Below are 21,935 nucleotides of genomic sequence, written 5' to 3'. Positions count from 1 at the left end.
AATTTGTATTGCCATATGGTTTGTGTGATCATTTGTAGTGGAAGTTTGATGACAAGAAGCCTAGCTGATATTGTGAAGAAGGACGACTTTGTAATGGACTCTGAATATCTTACTACTTTGTTGGTAGTTGTGCCCAAGTAAGTAACTTTCAAATATATTTTAAAATTTAATAAGTTTAAATTGCATACATTATCATTGATTACTCTTCATGCCAGGGTGCAGTGATTGGGAAAGAAACAAATATTGATAACTAAAAAATCAGAATGAGCATATTGATTTTGGTGGTTTTACTTAATCAAAAGAATCTGAGGCCTCCCAAGTGCAGAAGATGCTTTTGCATGATTTCTTTTAACCTAGGATAGCTGCTGAGCATTAGCTACAGCATGGGGTAGACAAAGCAAGATCCTGTGGCAAGGGGATTCAGATACAGATTTATTTATCACATGTACAATGAAACATACAGTGAAATGATTTATTTTGCATTTACAAGCAACACACCCAAGGATGTGCTAGGGGTTACCCAAAAATGAAGCCATTCATACTGACGCCAACAATACATAGAATTAATATTACAAAGCTTAACACAGCACAACGAAACATAGCAAGGAACAAAGCAACAATAGCAAAACAAGCCCCATTTCTCCCTCTCACTCATCCATGCATATAGAGCCCTCTAACCCTTATTAGGCCTGAGGCCTTATTTGAACTCAGGCTTCCAGAGGACTTGTGATTCCAGACATGGACTTGGCATGCATATGTACCTAAATGGACATGCATACTGAGAGATGCTTATGATATGATTATTTGTCTGTACCCAATTCCATTATGACGTCTTCCTTCCAAACCCCTCCCTCCACACTTCTCCCAACTTTGCAGCTGTCCACTGCCTGCATTTTCCCAGAGTGAGGCCACCTTCAATAATCCATGCCCTTATTCACAGAGGTTTTGCTTCCTGAAGACTGTGGCCAAGTCTAGCCCCACTTTGAATCTTCAGCTGCTCCCTTGGTGCGCCTGATGTTGACAGTTCAGTGTTCTGGTGTCTTGCAAATTGGTTGGAGAGTCCCAGGATAATTTCCTATTTGGAGGGTGTGAATTCAACCACTTTTCACCATCACTGGGCATTTCAAATGCCCAGAAACTCACAGTGCATCTTTCACCTGAACTTGTGGGCTGCCCTAGCATATCCTTAGATGTGTTGGTTGTTAATGTAAATGATGCATTTCACTATGTTTTGGTGTACAGTACATGTTATATAAATCTGAATCTGCCTGGACTTTAGCTTCTGAACCACTGTACAATCACACATTCTTAATTTGAGTTTAGACAATCGATGAGGAATAGAAGGTAGGCTAAATGATAGAACAAAATTGTATAGGGTATATTGGAACACATTGGAATTTGCACACACAAACCTTTGAAGGTGGCAGATAATATTTAAGCTGTTAGTCTAAATACTACAGATGTTTAGAAATCTGAGTGAAAATAGATAATTCTAGAGCAACCAACAAAATACTGGAGGAATTTAGCATCTGTGGAGGGAAATGGACAGCTGATGTTTTTGGTCGAGAAACCTCTTTGGGACTGGAGAGACGGGTGGGGAAGGAGGGGATGGAACGAGAGCTGGTGGATGATGGGTGAATCGATGGAAGAGGAGGAAGATGAGCAGGTAGGCGAGAGAGGAGTGGGAATGGTGTAAGAACTTGAGCTGAAGAAGATGGAACTTGATAGAGGAGAGTGTACCATGGAATAAAGGGTAGGAAATGTGAGGATGGGAAATGGAGGAATGTGTAGATGATTGCCAAATTGAGAGGGTGGGCTGTGGAAAGAGAGAACAAAAGGATTTGGGGGGGGGGGGGCCAACTGAGGGGAATGGTTACTAGAAATTGGAGAAATCAGTGTTAATGCCATCAGGTTGGAGACGGCCAAGATGGAATATGAGATTCTGTTTCTCTCATCTGCGTCTGGCCTCAGCTTGGAAGAAGTGGAGGTAATTGAAAATACCTGGCTGCTGGGAGATCCTGGCTGCTACAGCCAATGGAGTAAAGATGCCTCCACACCCCCTCCCCCAGTCTGTGTTGTCTCACCAATGTCACAAATAAATTCACAATTGGGGTATTATCTCACCTGGAAAAACAGTTTAGGCCATGAATGGTGGTGAGCGAGATGATGTAGGGACACATGTGGCACTTAGTGAGGTTGCAGGGATAAAAGGAGGGGGATCAGTGACAAAGGATGAGTGGACTAAGGACTTATGGAGAGAGTAATCCCAATGGGGGAGGGGAAGGACAGATATGACTGGTGATAAGGTTGTGTTGGAGATAGTGGAAATTGCAGAGAATACACAGTGGTATACCTGTGCACTTGTTAAAGCAACTATCTAATCAGCCAGTCGTGTGGCAGCAAGTGGTACAAATCAGATGGAAGTTTTTTTTATATAAACCAGAATAAAGTGTAAAAGCATATCGACATGATCAGAGGGTTCAGTTGCTGTTTGGACCAAAAATCAAAATGGGGAAGAAATATGATTTAAGTGACTTTGACCATAAAGTAATTGTTGGTGCCAGATGAGTTGGTTTGAGTATCTAAGAAACTGCTGATCTCCTGGAATTTTCATGCACAATAATCTTTAGAGTTTACAGAGAAAGGTGTGAAAAATGTAACTAAAAGTGTCCAGTGAGTGGTAGTTCTGTGACCAAAAATGTCTTGTTAATGAGAGAGGTCAGAGGAGGATGGCCAAACTGGTTTAAGCAGACAGGAAGGCAACAGTAACTCATAACCATATAACAATTACAGCATGGAAACAGGCCATCTTGGCCCTTCTAGTCCATGCCGAATGCTTACTCTCACCTAGTCCCACCGACCAGCACTCAACCCATAACCCTCCATTCCTTTCCTGTCCATATACCTATCCAATTTTTTTTTAAATGACAAAATCAAACCTGCCTCTACCACTTCTACTGGAAGCTCATTCCACACAGCTACCACTCTCTGAGTAAAGAAGTTCCCCCTCATGTTACCCCTAAACTTTTGCCCCTTAACTCAGCTCATGTCCTCTTGTTTGAATCTCCCCTATCTACATCAACTCTATCTATCCCCCTCATAATTTTAAATACCTCTATCAAGTCCCCCCTTAACCTTCTCCAAAGAATAAAGACCTAACTTGTTCAACCTTTCAAAGTTGCGTTACAAAGTGGTGTGTAGAAGAGCATCTTTGAACACGCATGTCGAACCTTGAGTGGATAGTATATAGCAGCAGAAGATCATGAGTGTACACTGAGTGTCCACTTTATTAGGTACAGGAGGTATGTTGTATGCTGGATGTAAAAGCTTGTGGTGTGGTGGGTGAAGATAAGGGGAACTCTATCCCTGTTACATCTAGTGGGGAATGCAGTGAGGCGGAAGTGCAGGAAATAGATGCAGGTGTTCACCCCATCAATAGAAGTGGGGTGGAGCCCCTTTTTTTGTTTTTAAAAAAAGAACATCTTGAACATCCTGGAATGGAAAGCATTATCATAAGAATAGATGCAGTGGATGGGGAGGAACTGGAAGAAGGGAATGGCATCCTTGCATGTAACAGGTTGGGAAGAGGTATAGTCAAGGTAACTGTGGGAGTTGACGTGTTTGTTGGAGGTGTCGGTGGATAATCTCTCTCCCAAGATGAAGATAGTTATCAAGAAAAGGGAGAGAAGTGTCTGAGATGACCAAGTGAATTTGAAGGAAGGGTAAAAGTTCATAGTGACGTTGAAGAAATTGACAAGTCTGCATGAGCAATCTCCGGTCCTGATGAAGGGTCTCAGCCCGAAATATCAACTGTCAACTGTACTCTTTTTCCTTGGATGGTTCCTGGCTTCCTGTGTTCCCCCAACATTTTGTGTGTATTGCTTTACTTTCCCTAAATTTTCTCTGCAAGGCCTCCTCACTTTTACCTGTGTAATTGGTATCATGACTTCTAGCTGTTCACCCTTTCTCTTTAGAATGTTGTGGACCAGATCCGAGACTTTACTGACTTTGGTAACATACCAGCTGGGTGTCTCTATCAGGTCCACAGAATCTTGTCCACTCTTAACTGTGGAATCCTCAGCACTACAGTAGCCCTCTATTCCCTTCTTCTGTCTGAGCCTCAGCATCAGACTCAATGCCACAGACTTGGTTGCTGTGGCTCTTCCCCTCTCTCCCCCCCCTTATTATTGAGGGGAACAGCCACAGAGGTATTCTGTACTAGTTGCCCATTTCCCTTCCCTCTCCTAACAGTCACCCATTTTCCTGCCTCCTGCAACTTTGTGATGACTACCTCCCTGTAGCTACTATCTATCACTTTCAGTTTTGCATATGAGCTGAATGTCATTGAACTGCAGTTCCAGTTCCTTACCACGTTCTGTGAGGAACTGCAGCTTGGTGCACCTGGTGCAAATGTGGTTTCCTAGGAGGCTGAAGGTCTTCCAGAATTCCCACATCTCTCAAAGAACACACTATAGCCCAAGGAGCCATTCTCACTGTTCTAACTATATACTAATAGACAAAGTATGAAGAATAAGAAGAAACTTACCAGATATGTACCTAGCCCAAGCCTAATGAGCCAAAGGCTCTCCACTCGAATACTGGTCCACTCTCACAATGCTGCTCCACTTGTTCCTGCCTTCTTTTTATTTGCCTTTGCTAATGCATGAGTCTTCTTGTACCACTGAGACTGTGCTGCCCTTGTATACTGTGTTTTATAGGATTGCTTTTATAATTTTTATTTATTGAGGTTTTTGTGTTCTTTATGCTTATTGCATTTTTTATGTTGCATTGGATCCAGAAGAATCATTTTGTTCTCCTTTACACTTGTACTGAAAAATGACAATAAACAATCCAGAATCTCGAACGAGCTCAGATTCATAGAGAGAACTAGATTCCTGATTCTGTTCCCTTTGTTTCTGATCCACATGTTTTGTTCGAAGATGATAATCACTTGCAGCAGTAGACGTGATTTTGTTGAACTCTGGATTTGTTATGAAGATGAAATCTTGAATCATAAGACCTAAATACTTAAAATGGAGTTAAATATATTTAAACAGTTAAGTACTGATAATGTTGTTTCATATTCCATCCAGTGGTTGAAAGTAGAATTGCAAAATTAGATGCTTTTTAAATTATTGATGTTTCATAAAGCAACGAGGTGTACTTTAATGGTGCAGATTCTGGCTCAGTGTAATCTTGTGATATGTATGTGTGTAAAGAAATTTCTCCTCACTCCTTATCCTGCGATACTACCTCTACCTCAAGAGTTTCCAGCCGGAGGAAATAACTTCTGTGAACCTTTTTATGAGCCTTTTATGGCTTGGTGAGATCACACCTTGTTTTGAAACTTATGAGTATGAGCCTTCCATAGAACATAGAAAATGACAACACACAGAGTTGTGCTGACCTTTTTACTGACTCTAAGATCATTCTCACATTTCCCTCCTACACCTCTGTTTTTCTTTCATCCACATGCCTAAGAGTTTGTTAAATGGCCCTAATGTATCTGCCTCTTTTCCTGGTAGTGTGCTCCATGCAACACTCTGAGTTTAAAAAAAAAACAACACCTCTGACATCTCCCCTAACTTTCTTCCGATTACCTTAAAGTTATGCAGTTATATTAGCCATTTCCAAACTGGGGAAAAACTAACTAGCTTAAAAAAAACACAAAATGCTGGCAGAACTCAGCAGGCCAGACAGCATCTATGGGAGGAGGTAATAACGACGTTTCGGGCCTAAACCCTTCATCAGGAGTGAAGTAACGTGGGATGGTTGGGGGGGGGGGGGATAAGAAGTTGGGGGAGGGATAAAGTAGAGAGCTGGGAAGTGATAGGCTGAAGGGAAATGGGCTAGGGGGAAGGTGGAGAATTATGGGAAATAAAAGAGAAAGAAAGGTAGGGCTGGGGGGAGAGATTATAGTGAGGGGGGAGAAAGAGAGAGAAAGACAACCAGACTAAAATAATAGATAGGGATGGGGGTGAGGGGGGGGGGCAGGGGTATCAATGGAGGTCTGTGAGTTGAATGTTCATGCTGGCAGGTAGGAGGCTACCTAGGCGGGAGATAAGGTATTGCTCCATCGACCTGCGTGTGGCCTCATCTTGACGGTAGAGGAGGCCATGGATAGACTATCTAGCTGTCCACTTGATCCATGTTTCTTACTAAACATTTGTACGCTATATCCTCATAATAATTATCTTAGAAATCAGTCCAGTGAATCCAAATAACCCTTGAGTCCAACACAAATTCAGCTTTTTTTAAGCACAGGTACAAAAAACTGCATACAGTACTCAAAGAAACTTCTACCAAAGTCCTATTTAATTTCATTATAATTCTTGTAGACCATTTGCAATGAAAACAGAAGAAGGTGAGAATTCTTAGCAGTACAGATCGCATGATAGAATTGAGAAAGAGTTGATGACCCATGTGTTTACTTCAGTCCTCTTGAAGCAATAGCCAACTAAACTTTTGTATTCTTAGTTTCTTATTTTATTTGCATGATTACTTTCTGCATCTTGTGAACCAGAGCACCTAGTTCTCACTATAAGCAACAAAATTGCTCAATCTCACTGTTTATAAATATTAACAGAAAATACTGTAGAGAGTCAGGGAACAACAGTGGAAAGAAATGTCTTAGCATCTATGGAAAGAGACAAAAGTTTTGGGCTGAGTGTTCAATCAATTTCTGTTTTTTTTTGCTTCAGATTTCCAGTATCTGCAATATGCTTCAATTCTCATTGTTTTTCTATTTCACTGATTTAAAGTGCATATTCTGCCTTTTTTTATACTCTGTCTTAAGTAAAAAGGTTTTTACTTAACCTTTCTATCCTTTTGCATCCCGCTCTGCTCCCTCTGCCATTTAGCTTTCATTATTGGCAGACTGTCATGGAATTCTCTCAATGGGAGAGGCGGTCATCTTGCTAAGCTCTTGTTTCTGTATTTATCAGATATGAAAAAAAAATCTGGAACTGGAGTTAATGTATTTTAATTAAAATGCTTTTCTTCATCTTTAGAGCAAATTATGCTGAATGGGAAAAAACATATGAAACTCTAGCAGACATGGTGGTTCCACGGTCAAGCAAGTAAGGAAGATATTTGATCTATTGCTTGTGAACTTTCCAGTTGGTATTGATTGAAAATTTGAGCAATACTTACTGCTATGACTTTGATTTTGACCATCTTAAATAAACTGGTTATAATTTGTAGATTGCATCTAAGATGCAAAGGGGGAGAGAACTTGGAAACTGTAGTGTTATGGTTCAGCAGCATAATAAGATTAATGATGTTCACAATTCTGGTTCAGTGGGAAGACAGTGGAGAAAGAGTATATAATTTGAGATGGATGTTTGGCAAATTGAATTAAAGATCATTTAATTCTGATGCAACCTGGAGTAAATTTATGGTGGGGGAACACAATTTTATGGGGAAAGTAGTTGTATTTTTAAGTGGGGTTAAAGACAACTTATTCTCAACCATAAGGTTAATCAGAGTACAAATATTTGAGTGCTTAACTTTCCAGTGAAGTATAATTCCAGAAGAGCACCACCATATTTGCTTTAAAATTTGTACTTGGGCTTTCATATGATATAGATATTATTTTCAATGATACAGGTGAAGTTAAATTTTCTATGAATGATTAAAGTTGGCACAACTACTTCCACTTTCAGAATGCTAATACATTAGATGTGAATTTTTGTTGAAGATGGGCAGTGCAAGTTGGTGTTCAATTCCAGATGTAAGAATTTGGAAATCTGCTGGACCCATCGAAACATTGTTCATGGGATTTTTTTATATATATAGTGAAAGAACTGTGCTCCTCAATTATCAATGGCCTCCCAATCTCATGTTAAAAACTGAGAATGAACTCAACCAAATAAACACAATCCAACTGCGCATTGCCATACTGTGCTGAGATTGTTAGTGGAGCTGTTCGGTCACTGCCTACCACTGCGAGTGCTAGCATTGCTCATTACGCGAAGTTCAGATTCTGCTGGATGTTTTAATTAGTCATATTGCACTGTCAGACATCCAGAAGCATTTAAAATGCTAGTCTATGTTGGCAAACTAAGGGAGGGGCATTGCTGGCTCTCAAATTTAGGGGTACAAATTTCTCCATTGTGTTGGATCCTGCCATTATTCAGAACATTAATGTACTTGAATGCATGAGGTTAGGGAGAAAAAAACCCTTTGCACCTGAACATGACCACACCGTGGACTAATGCAAGCAAAATCTGCACAAATAGTCTTTATTAATATTTCTTCCATTTTACCTCCATTCAAGGTTGATATACGAAGATTCTGATTGTGGCCTATATAATGTAACATTGTTCAGGAAGGCAGTTGATGACTTTCGACTGAAGGCCAGGGAGAATAAGTAAGAATTTCTGGTTGAATAATTTCTATTAGAGTTATGCATATTTGAAAACCTGATGCATTCATTTTTCTCTTGCTTTCTCTCCAGATTTGTTGTGCGGGATTTCCAGTATAATGAGGAGGAACTGAAAGCAGATAAAGAAGAGATGACTCGTCTTTCAACTGACAAGAAAAAACAGTTTGTATGTACTCAAGTCTACGGCAGAGCAGATTTGCTTGGCCGAATAACCTAATACTGCTCTTATGTCTAATGGTCATTCCAAGACATGCAATTCTTTTGAGTGAAGAAATTCTTCTAAATCTTAACTGACACTCATTATGCAATTTTTACTTTCTTGTCTTAATCATAGTTATAGAAAAGTAGAGCGCAGAAGCAGGCCCCTTGGTCCATCTAGTCCACGCTGAAACATTTAAACTGCTACTCCCATCAACCTGCACTGGAACCAGAGTCCTCCATACCTCTCCTATCCATGTACCTATCCAAACGTCTCTTAAATGTTGAAATCGGGCTCGTATGCACCACTTGTGTTGGCAGCTCTTGCACACTCTCACAACCCTCTGAGTAAAGAGGTTTCCCCGCATGTTCCTCTTAAATTTTTACTTTTTACCTTTAACCCATGACCTCTAGCTGTAGTTCCACACAACCTCAGTGGAAAAAGCCTGTTTGCATTTACTCTTTCTATACCCCTCATCATTTTGTATACCTCTATCAAATCTCTCCTCAGTCCAAGGAATAAAGTCCTAACCTATTCAATCTTTCCTTATACTCAGGTCCTCCAGTTCCAGCAACATACTCGTTAAACTTTTTTGTACTCTTTCAACCTTAATAACATCTCTTATGTAGGTAGGTGACCAAAACTACACACAATACTCCGAGTTCAGCCTCACCAATGTCTAGTACAACTTCAATATACCATCCCATCTCCTGTTTTCATTCTTTGATTTATGAAGGACAATGTGCTAAAAGCTTTCTTTATGACCCTATCTAACTGTCTCGCCACTTTCAATGAATTATGGACTAGTATTCCCAGATCCCTTTGTTCTACCGCACTCCTCAGTGCCTTACTGTTCATTGTGTAAGACCTACCCTGGTTGGTCCTACTGAAGTGCCTTTACTTAAACTACCAGTGAGCTGTTGCAAGCTGTTGTAGTGTCATCTTAAATAGAAATTTTCCATATAGCCAACATCCACTGCCTTGCTTTCATCAACTTTCCCTGCTAAGTTCCTCAAAAAAACTTAAGACTGGTTAGCTATGACCTACTCACATGCTGACTATACCTAATCAGTCCTTGTGTATCCAAGTACTGATAAAACTGGTCCCTTAGGATACCTTCCAATAACTTTCCCACGACTGATGTCAGGGATGCTGGAGATCTCCCTGCCTCCAGCAAGAGGAGCATTCAGCTATCCTGACTGCCATCCCTACTGTTCTAATTGAGTATAAAGAAGGAAAGAAAATAAACTGGGGGGAGGATAAAACCTATCTACAGTTTTTTTTTGCTTTCTCTTACTCAAGCTTCCTCGCTGAAACCTCAAAGAGCTAAAGCCTCAAAATCCCCACTCCAACACTGTCCACTCCAAAAATGGCTGCTGCACACCTCTGCCTTATTTGAATTTGCTCTTTCCAATCAATCCCAATTATTGACTGGTCACTGCTCAAAACAAACTGCTGCAAGTCAATGCCTTATGTACTGAATTAGCAAACCTGAGTGGGCTGCATCTTCTCGTGCTTATAATCTCTGATTGGCTACTGCTTTAAAAAAAAGATTGCTCTGGTCAAGCCCTTTAAGAATATTGTGTTTTAGTAAGATCAGCATTCTTCTGATTATAAATGTGCACAAACTGAACACAATTATATTTATAAGAAAGTAGTTGTACTTAAAAGAAAATGTCATTCCATCCATACCCAGAAACATTGTGGAACTGCCTTCAGTGATGATAAATCTTGAATAAAGGGAACAAAACCGAACAATGTTGTCCTCACTAATGCCTTTGCAGCTGTTTTTAGATATAACTACCTCAGTACTCCATCCCCTTTGAAATAAAAACCACCATTTTCTTATTCTAATAACCTGCTTGATACCCAGGATAGTCCAATTTTCCAGCATTTGGCCCATGACCTTCTAAACTTTTTCTATCTATATACCTGTACAGCTATCTTTTAAAGGTTGTTATTGTTCCTGTCCCTACCATTTCCTCAGGCAGCTCATTCTACATGTGTACCACCCTCTGTATATAATTAAAAAGTTACTTTCAAGCTTCTGTTAAATCTTTCCCTTGCTTTAAACCTAAGCTAGCAAGCCATCAGTGTTTTATGTACAAGAACACCTAAATTATTGGTGGCACGGTAGCATAGCAGTTAGTGCATTGTTTTACAGCCCTATTTGTAAGATTGAAATTTGATCCTGCCAGTTCTGTCAGGAGTGTGTATGTTCTCCCTGTGACTGCATAACTTTCCTCTAGGTGCTCTGGTTTTCTTCCATATTCCCAAAAACGTATAGTTAGGGTGGGCATAATACGTAGTGGGCATACTATGTTGGCACAGGAAACATGGCGACAAAGCATGGGCTGCACAGCACAACCTTGCTGATTTGAGTTGATGCAAGTAACTTATTTCTCTGTATGATTTGACGTACAAGTGTTTAATCTTATGATTTAAAAAAAATCACCTCATGTTCAGTTTTCTGTTTAAATAATATGTTAAATATTCATCCTAAAATTAATAGCTTCCCTTTCACACATAATACTTCACTTGCCAACTTTTTGCTCTCTCATTTAACCTATGAATTTCTCTCTGTATCATCCTCAAGCTTACTATTCCACCCAGCTTTATTTCATTTGCAAATGCAGTGCATCTACTGCCTTGAGATCATGAATGTACAGGTGCCACCCTCCCCCCACATTACAGTTGTTTAAATAACCAATTTGTCATTACAGAATTTAACATTTGCTTCCCAAAAATTTTGATTTATGGAATAAAATTTTCTGTTACAGAATTTGTGGGGGCAAAAAACAGCATGTGCAATTGTTTTTACTTAATTTGCATTTCTTGATCGATTTGATTCTGATAACTGTGATTATAAAGTTGTAGAAAACTACAGCATAGAAACAGGCCCTTCAGTCCATGTAGTCTACCCAAATTATTATTCCAACTAGTCCCATTGATCTGCACCCATACCCTTCCCATCCATGTACCTACCCAAATTTCTCTTGAGTGTTGATGTTGTACCTGCATCCACCAATTCTGCTTGCATCTACTTCCACATTCTCACCACTCTGAGTGAAGAAAAACACCTTCGGGTTCCCCTTAAACATTTCACCTTTCACCCTTAACCCAAAACCACTAGTTCTATTTTCACCCAACCTCAGTGAAAAAAGTCTGCTTGCAATCTATACCCCCCCCCCCCATAATTGTGAATACCTTATGATCTGTTTTCAAGGAGCACAAACCTTTTCCCTCCATCATGCAGGGGTCTCCCATATGTGTTAAAATCAGTTGCGGTGTCAGTACTGATCCTTGCAGCACTCAGTTTGTTACAGGCCATGATCCAAGAATGACAATTCAGCAATGAGTTTTGAGATTTGCACAATTAAAAATGAAGTAATTGCAGTTTCTGAAAGCCCTGAAAGTTTGCACTCATTTTCTTGAATATTTATTCCCTGGATGAAAGCTGTTTCAAGTTTAGGACTCTGCTGCATTAGATCCACCTGAAACCAGCTGCCATTTGTGCATTTTGTTTTGGTATTCTTTCCTGTCAGTAGAGCAAAGTCAAAGTAGATTTATTATCTAAATATGTTTATGTTACCATATACTACCTTTAGATTCATTTTCTAGCAGGCATTTACAGGAAAATAAAGAAATACAATAGAATTTATGAAAAAAAATACATTAAAGTCTGACAAACAACCAATATGCAAAAGAAGAAGAAGCAATTTTAACAAATAGTGATACATGATTTATATTCAGTTTTTTGTAATTTGGATTATTTTCATTTTTATTTGGGATTATAAAGAAAAATGAGTATCATAGCCACAATATACGCTACATGTACATCTAATAGAGGCATGCAAAATCTGACTCTGCAGTGCCCTTGAACTTGAGAGAATTTCAATAATGTTTCTGCAGTTCACCAAGGTGCCAATGAATGTTAACCAACATAGTACTCTTGGAAGTTAATTGCGTGTGCCTTTGATGTGATGCAACACGTACAAAAATACCCAAACACAAGCATTGTATCCTAACATAGAAGTACAACTTTTACATAGTGGCTATTTTTGCCTTGTTCCTAGGTTGCCCTCAAAAATGAATTTCTTTTAAACATAAGGGATTATGCAGATGCAGGAAATTTAGAATAAGATACATAAAATGCTGGAGGATCTCAGCAGAACAGGTAGTATCTATGGAGAGGAATAACCAGTCTACATTTTGTGCTGAGACCCTTCATCAGGACTCCTGTCAGGATCATTCAGGCAGAAGGGTCTTGGCCTGAAACATCAACTTTTTATTTCTCTCCATGGATATTATCTGACCGACTAAGATCCCCCAGCATTTTGTGTGAGTTACTCTGGATTTCCAGCATCTGCAGAGTCTTTTGTGTGATGGACTGTGATGTTTGTTTAAATTAGTTAAAAACTTAAACTATCAAGAGCAATCTTTAACATCAAGTAAATTACCATTTCAGTTTGATTTGGAGTGTTTGTTGATTTTCTGTGATGTTCCTTGGGGTGAGTTGAGAAAAAGCTGGCCACAATGCTGCATGACCTGCTGTGTTCCTCCAGCATTTTGTGTGTTACTCTGGATTTCCAGCATCTGCAGAAGTCTCCTGTTTAACAATTTCATTTTTGAAGACAACCTAGGAACAAGGCAAAAGTAGCCATTATATAAACATTATGCTTCTATGTTAGGATGCAATATTTGTGATTGGGTATTTTACTATTGATCAAAAAATAATCCTGCTATTAGTTGACATATTACAAGGTGTATCAGTTCTACAGCTAGAAGTTCAACTACATTGAAATCTGAATAAGTTTAATCAGATTGTGGAAAAGTTATTATTGTGATTTATTTTTTGGATGAGTGTGAGATGAGCAAAATTACTTGGCACCATACTACATCCATGTGATTGTCTTGCAGTTTCAAATGTTTAGATAAACACTTGCTAATTATCTTTTATAGCTATGCCCTCTGGAAGGCTAAAAGTAGGAAATGAATGAGGATATAAAATTTACTTGATATATCTGTAATTGCAATACTGGGATAAGTTAAAATAAGGGGCTGTTTCATATTTAGCAATAATACTGTACATGTACATACTGTCTGTGCATCTTAATTGAAAATTATCTGGTGTTTTTTAAACAGTTAAAACTGAGTCTGTTCTGCCATTCCATCATGACTGATTTATTATCCTTCTAAACCCCATACTCTGCCTTCTCTGTGTAAACTTTGATGCCCTTACTAATCAAGAACCAATCAACCTCCGCTTTTAGTATTTTATTTATTTACTGATATAGTGCAGAGTAGCCCCTTCTGGCCCTTCAATCCATGCTGCCCCAACAACCTAATCACAGGACAATTTACAATGACCAATTACCTACCCACTATGTCCTTGGACGGTGGGAGAAAACTGGAGGAGCTGGAGAAAACCCACGCATTTCACAGGGACTCATTGCTGAGCAGCATCGGAATTGAACTATGAACTCTGGAATGCCCAATTTGTGATGGTGTCACGCTAACCACTCCATTACTGTGATGCCCAGTGAAATGGCCTCCACAGCCTTCTATGGCAATGAACCCCCCCCAACCCGCCCCAAAGAAATTCCTCCTCATCTCTGTTCTAAAGGGACGTCCTTGTATATCGAGACTCCCCCACTATAGGAAACATCCCTCCATTCTATCTAGGCATTGAAGATGCATAAACTGTATAAAATGTATTGCAATAAACTACTTCCTTAAGTGTGTTGTACTGTTTATTCATAGGGTCCTTTGGTGCGATGGCTGAAAGTTAACTTCAGTGAGGCTTTTATTGCATGGATTCACGTGAAAGCTTTACGGGTGTTTGTAGAGTCTGTTCTAAGGTACTGATTACTAATTTGAAACTTCACACTGCCAATGCTATTGTACAATAAGTTTTTAATGTTATCAGAAGTTCTACTTGTAAATTAAAGTATAATGTTTGTGCTTGGATATTTCATATTCAGGGTACTCTAGTGCTTAGCACAATGCTATTGCAATTCAGGGCGTTGTAGTTCAGAGTTCAATTCCGATGCCATCTGTAAGGAGTTTGTACTTCCTCCTAGGCTGCATGGATTTCCAGGTTTACTTCCACATTCCAAAGTTGTACCGGTTAGTAGGTTAACTGGTCAATGTAAGTTGTTCTGGGTTTTGGCTAGGGTGAAATAGGTGGTTTGCTGGACAGTGTGGCTCACTGAGCCAGAAGGGCCTGTCTGTGCTGTATCTCTAAATAAATATACATTTGCTACTGATCAGAAACCTACTACTTATTCAGCACTCATACTTGACAAGTAAATTAAGGTAAATCAATTAAGGTTTTCTGATTTTGTATTTTTTTTTCTAGGGTCTAAATCATCGTCAGAATTTCTAATGTTTGTGGTCAACATACACTTGGGAGAGGTAGCACTCAGAACAATTTACCAGCAGTTCATTTGTACTGAAATGCACAAAAGTTTAATGAAATTGTTGAAAGGAAAGGCAAATCCTGTTGCAGAGCAATTTAGAGATGACATTATTTCGTCTTCCTTCCTTACATACATAAGCCCATCACCCCCATTGATGCATTGGCTGCTGACAGCATCTTGCCAATGTCCTCAGTCCTGGGCTAGTTTTTCAAATTGTTCCTAGGTGTAGTCCATCCTCATGGTGTCCTTCCTCTCCCACAGATGAGATCTTTGGTGCTGCTGTTGGTGTTTCTCTAGCTCTGGGTTTTTGGAGATGGGGTTGCTCGTCCCATGCCCAATCCTCCTCCTTTCGCAGCTGGGCTTGGGACCATCCATGGCAGAGTTATTCCATCTTCCAATATTTGCCTATCAGAGCTGTTTTGGATGCTTAGCTTTTGTACTTCTGTTTCTTTCACTTTAGTTTTGAGCTGGATTATATTTGCTGAATGACATCCTAAACTGATCCTGTCATTTTTGAATATTTTTAGAAAATGATTTTAATTAGTAGAGCAATGTCACTGCAATTAAATGTGAGTTGAAGAAGTTGTACTGTTTTTTAAATGCTTGTAAATTGTTCTGAGTGCTATCCTACCAAGTTTGTTAACCACAAGATTAGAAATTTTGACAATGATTTAGACCCTAGAAAAAAATTATAAAATTTTAAAAGCCCTCACCACACTAATCCTTGTGAGATCTCACTGTCTTCTGCTGATTATCTCTATCCTGTGCTTTCAGTTAGCTACCTATTCTGCTCCTTGTCCCTTAACTTTATTTTGAACATGAAGATCTTTATGCAGTACCATAAGGCCCTTGTCTTCAAATGATCAACTATTCCAACTTCTTATATTCAGTTTATTTCCTTCCCATTAAATGTTTAGGGTTTTATTATGTTGTGAGACCTTAAGACCATAGAAGCGGAATTAGGCCATTTGGCCCATTGAGTCTACTCCACCATTCCATCATGGATAATTTATTATCTCTCTCAACACCATTCTCCTGTCTTCTCCCTATAACCTTTGACAGCCTTGCTAATCAAGAACCTATCAAACTCCACTTTAAATATACCATGTCTGTGGCAGTGAATTCCACAGATTCATCACCCTCTCACTAAAGAAATTCTTCCTCATCTCTGTAAGAAATATCCTTGTGAACTAAAATGTGCTGTTACTTGAAATAATCAAAAAGTGCCAGATCACCACAGATAATTTTATAAAAGGGAATTTAATGTGGTATTCAAAGGATAAACATCTTTACAGTTTCCAGTGTCAAATAATTGATCCTTTGAGATTTTCTATCACTGTACTTTGCTTTCAGCTCAAGAATCGTAGTGTCTAAATTCCGGAGTCTGGCGTTTTTGGGTGCGTACCGTAACAGGACCTCCCTCTCCTACACAGCTGAATCCTGATGGCTCTGGCTGCTTGGGGTGACATTAACAGTAATCATGGATCAGTGCTGGGGGTAACTTGATAGACCTCAGTCTCCTCAATAGGTTGACTAGAGTACAATATTGAAACAGAGTCCTTATCTGACTCCAGAGACTTGACCAAATCAGAGTCCAAATCTTCATCTGTATCCTCAGATGACAGCAATGAGGCACTATAAATAGTCTTTGTCCTCCTCGGACTAGGCTCTGAGAATCTGAGTTTAGGAGCTTTGCCCTTTCACTGGACCTGTGACTGAGTCCCTTAGGCTTGGCTGCTAGGGCTCCGGAATTCCTGAGCACATCATTGATGGATTTTTTTTTTTGCTTGTCCCTTTCTCTGCAGTTCCAGCATACCTCCGACTAGGCAGTGTCAGAACTCTCACAGTCCTGTTGAGATCTTCTCACTGTGGCTGGCCACAGCTGACGAGAGACTCTGATACCCTACTGGGTCTGTGACAAGAGGCCTAGGTGAGGATGGTAAGGACCCAAGTGCTAGACTAGAATTGAAACACGATTTTGAGACTGAGACGAGAAATTGAATTCTTGACTGGATGCTAGACAAAAACCTGACAAGACTAGATGAGAATCCAAATGAGACAGAAATCCTTAACTCAACTGTAGTCTGAACCAAAGTTGAGCTGACAGTTGAACATTGAACTGGAGTTCAGGTGCTCTTTAAATATCCAAATCTTGGCTGCCAATTAGTGGAGTGGGCCAGAATCTATAAAGGGACCACACTAGCTATCCGTATTCTGGAGAATCGTCACATCTAAACCCTGGAGGCTGGCACGGTCGGGTACATTCTGTAACATGATGAGGTACAGAATGGGGGTTAATTTTGTGGAAAATATTTTTGTTTAAACTATTCCTTCCCCCATCCATTATCTTTGGGGGCAGATGGGATCTGTATGCTGATAAAATATGGCTTAACACTTAAAAATATAAACTTAGCAGAAGACATAAGACTCTTAATATTCTTGCACGTTAGGTGTCCTGACGATGTTTCTGTGCAGATCTGTGTGTTGAACCTCTAAGTAGCTTTATTTTTGCAGATTGCTGAATTTGCTAATGATTTAAAGATGGGTAGTTTCATCACTAATTAACTGGAATCTGAAAACTCACACTTGGTCATCAATCACACTTTATTTACTTGTGCACAAGGAGAACAGTATGGCTTCTGTCACTATAATTTTCTCCAGTCTGAACAGAGAAATGCCATTTTTATACAGAATTGACTAGCAGTTGCCAAAATTGACCATTTGGTAAACTTGTGTAGGTTCAAACTCCATTTTTTTGCATAAATCACCAATCACACTACAATACACTGCAAGTATTAATAACCAATAGAATTTCCATGCTAAAGGTCAATAATACTTCAGATTAAGTGAATTAACTGATCAGTAGTAAGTGTCACCCTAGAATCCTTTGTTTGCATCCTTGTCTTTTGTATTCCAAAATGGCTCTGGTCCCTGCTGAGCAAAGGGAAGCTGTGCTCTTCAAAGGTCTTTCTTATAGATCCTTTCTTGTCAGGGCTGACTGCATACTACCTGTAAGCTATCCTTGCCTGGACATTTTCAATCCTTACCTTGCTGCAACTTACACTGTGAAGTGTGAGAAAGGCATAGGTGGCTGCAAATAGGAGCAGGGATCTGGCAAAAGGAGTATAACGTAGACAAAATATGTTTTCATTTTAGCATGAAAAAATAAAATGAAAGATTATTTAAATAGTGACACTGCAGATATAGTAAGTAATCAGGAAATCTCACAAAATCTTTGGTTATGTTGAAGGGAGTTGATTATAAATATTGGGAGCTTGTGCTTCAGTTGTTTAGTGTATTGACACAACCACATTCTAAGTACTGTGCACAGCAGTAGTCTTTAATGTTCATGGAAGGATGCTAGTGTAACTTACTTTACTAATTTCTGGAATGAGTGGATTGTTTTAGAGGAAAGTTGGAAAGGCTCAACTTGTATCCATTGGAGTTTGGAAGCATAGAGCGGATTTGACTGAAGTGAGGTCCTGCAGGTTCTTGTATGAACTAGGGAGTCACTTTTTTTTTTAATTGTCCATTTAAAATGGGTAAGGTGAAATTATTTTTCTTAGTGGGGCATGTGTCTTTGGACTTATCTTCCCCAAAAGGTGGTTGATAGATGTTGCCTGGCCTGCTGAGTTCCTCCAGCAATTTGTGTGTATTACTTTGATTTCCAGCATCTACAGATTTTCTCTTGTTTGTTTTCAAAGCAGAATCTTTTGATATTTCTAAACCAGAGGTTGATAGATATTTGATAAGCAGGCTGGTGGGGGGGGGGGGGGGTGTGCTAGGTACCATGGGTAAAGTGGAATGCAGAATTGAGGTTATGGTAAGAATACATTACTGAATGGTAGAGTAGTGTTGAGTGACTATCTGGATGCCTACTGTTCCTACTCCTTGGATTTATTCACCTGTTACTTCAGACGGGAAATTCAACAAGCCTAATGCCAAACAGGCCAACTGCCTTTCCTGTTTTATTCTAAAGTTGTTTCTATGTATTGGTATTTTTAAAGGTAAATGAATATGAAAACAGTCACTTTAATAGAGCAGTTTTCTGTGACAAGAATAACATTTGAAAAGTAGTTAATAGTACACATATGTTGCCCCAAACAAAGACTTGCACACTAGGTGATGTGAAGCTAGTTGAAAAAGAGGAGTTCTAAATAATAAATTAACAGCAGTTAAGTATGGTAAGAAAATATTGAATAGTTGGTTTTATTTCAGAATCAACATAATTAACTGAAATTTTATAATGTTTAAAAGATTGTGAAAAATAAAACTACCTTTTAAGCAAGATTATAAGTAACCGAATTTGGGATGTAAGATAGCAATGTGGCAATGTATTTGTATTGTAAAACATTTCAGAAAATGTGAACAGTGTACTAATGATAAAATGCTCTTATGGCCATAAGTAATACTTGATGACAGTTTTGATAATCTATTCTTGATGCACAGCCTTTTCAGTTGAAAGAAACACATCTATTTACTGATAGAATTTAGATATCTGGAAAAGCCTAAATAAGAGAAATTAAATAAACCCAAGCAGAAAAGTTATAAAATATCAGACTTGACATCTTGAACTTTATTGCAAGGAGGTAAGAGGATGAGGCGGGCTGAGAGTAGTGAATGGAGGTAGTGGATTGAAAGGAAGGTAGAAGCATCATATAATGACACAAGACTAAAAGGTGTATATAAATCCAATATTGAACTTAGTCATGTGATTTGCATTATGTTTACGTGGCACAAGCCATAATGTTGTTAACATGGTGGCACGGTATCTTAGCAGTTAGTACAATGCCTTGCAGCACACTAGTTTTAAGATTGGAGCTTCAGTTCCCACCATTGTATGTAGGAAGTTGGTACATTCTCCCCATGATAGTGTGAGTTTCCTTCGGATGCCTCTGTTTCCTCCCATGTTCCAAAGACTCACAAGGTTAGAGTTAGTAAGTTGTGAGTATGCTATGTTTGCACCTGAAGCATGGCGACACTTGTGGACTACTCCAAGCATATCACCAACATAAACGATGCTTTTCACCATGTTTCAATTTAAGGTACATGTGATAAATAAGCTTATATTTAAAGTTTTGAATGATAAATCATACTTTGTAATGGATTCTTTTAGATTCCTATGATGTACAATTTGTAATAGTGGATAGATTTCTATACTGTACTTTGTAACTGGGGAGCACAAATTAATTGTGTAACAGGTAAGCAGGAATCTTTTCTATTAAGCTTTTTTTCATAATCTTTAAGAGGATTTTAAAAAGATATCTGAAATTTTATATTAAAAAATGCATTGATTGAAGTTGATCACTTGTTCTAAAGCATTTCTGTGTATCCTCCAAGAGGATCTCATCCTTGTTGTAGGGTTTGGAGGCTTGCATGCCTCAATGACCCAGAAAGCTATGCTGGCTTGAGTCAGGGCTTTATGCTTTGTGTCTTGGTAGGGTCACACATGCCAAACAGGTCAAAGGGTAGAAGCCAGACTTAAGAATGGTCCTCTGGGTTTGGGGGTTTAGCTTGGGGTTAACAGCCCTGACTGGTAAAACAAAACTGTTAAAGGAAACATCAATGAAGAATCCTTCTCTATCTTAAGTGCAATGAGTTTCTGAGTCTCCACCCGGAACTTGCAAGTCTGTCAGTAGTGAAAACTGAGCTACTGACAAGACAAAGGAAGCCCTGAACATTGCCAGAGATGGAGGACTTTCATTGCTGCCCTAAACACCAGTGGTGTAATTGGCAGTAGCTAGTGATTTCTGTGTATGGAACAACATTATGCATGTAAAAGTACAGGAAGTATGACTAACATCTTTGTTTTATCTTTTTTCCAGATATGGTTTGCCAGTTAACTTCCAGGCCATGCTTTTACAACCCAACAAAAAAATGATGAAGAAACTTCGAGAAGTTCTCAATGATTTGTACAAACACCTAGACAGCAGTGCAGCCGCCATCATTGATGTAGGTACCTGCATGGCAACACTTGTTCATCTTTTAGTAATTGTTAATCTGTTAGGAGACATCGTTTTTTAAAAAAATAACTAACTTCAGGCCTCTGTAAATTAAAATATTGATTGTAATTTTATGGAACAGATGGACCATTTATTGCACAATCACTTAATAACACCCAGACTAGTAGCAATTTTTTCCCAAAAATGTACTTTATATATAAAGCTCAAGACACTTTATTCCATTCCATAGAGGCAACCTGACCTGCTGAGTTCAGATGGGACATGGAATTGTCTTAATTTACTATACCAGCCATAATAGGTCATTAGTTAAGTTTTTAATCATGGTCCACAGGCTTTTCTCATAGTTGCATTAGTGTCCTTCAACACATAATCCTATAGTTTGGATTATAGCATTTATACTCGGTGGAAGAACTTGACAATGTTACTGCTTCTGAAAGGTGAAAGGCATTCTCTACCTGTGGGAGAGCCTTTCACTGCAAAATCCTTAGAATGAGAATCATATTCTGTCTGGGTGGCCTCCAATATGATGCCATCAATTTCTCTAACTTCTGGTAATCTCTCCCTCTTCCCCTTCTCTCTTTTTCCATTCCCCATTCTGTTTCCCCTTCTGCCTCTTCTCTTCCCTTGCCTATCATCTCCTTCTGTCCTCCCTCCCTTTCTCCCATGATTCATTCTCCTCTTCTGTCAGATTTCTCCTTCAGTGCTTCACCTTCTCCATCTGTCACCTCCCAGCTTCTCACTTCATCCTCCCTTCCCCACCCACCTTCTTCCTCACCTGGCTTCATGTATCACCTTCCAGCTTGTACTTCTCCTCCCTCACCACCTTATTCTGACTTTCTCCCCTTTCCTTTCCAGTTCTGATGAAGGATCTCAGCACAAAATGTCTGTTCTTTATTCCTTTCATGGGTGCTACCTGACCTACTGAATTCTTCCAGCATTTAATTTGTGTTACTAATGAGAAATTA

At 39.1% G+C, this 21,935-nt stretch overlaps 1 protein-coding gene across 1 annotated transcript in view; it reads left to right on the top strand.

Annotated features, from left to right (window-relative positions):
* Positions 1–21,935, top strand: part of atp6v1c1a (ATPase H+ transporting V1 subunit C1a) — an 87,153-nt gene that overhangs the window by 61,175 nt on the left and 4,043 nt on the right. Inside the window, exons 7-12 of the mRNA XM_073051261.1 lie at positions 39–137; positions 7,011–7,079; positions 8,279–8,371; positions 8,459–8,552; positions 14,349–14,446; positions 20,833–20,959. Of these exons, the coding sequence (XP_072907362.1) occupies positions 39–137; positions 7,011–7,079; positions 8,279–8,371; positions 8,459–8,552; positions 14,349–14,446; positions 20,833–20,959 (580 nt within the window). The remainder of the gene's footprint in view (positions 1–38; positions 138–7,010; positions 7,080–8,278; positions 8,372–8,458; positions 8,553–14,348; positions 14,447–20,832; positions 20,960–21,935) is intronic.

This window comes from Hemitrygon akajei, chromosome 1 (assembly GCF_048418815.1).
Source record: "Hemitrygon akajei chromosome 1, sHemAka1.3, whole genome shotgun sequence".
NCBI lineage: Eukaryota > Metazoa > Chordata > Chondrichthyes > Myliobatiformes > Dasyatidae > Hemitrygon > Hemitrygon akajei.
Note: the sequence above shows the minus strand (reverse complement) of the source record. Positions and strands in the feature narration are given on the sequence as shown.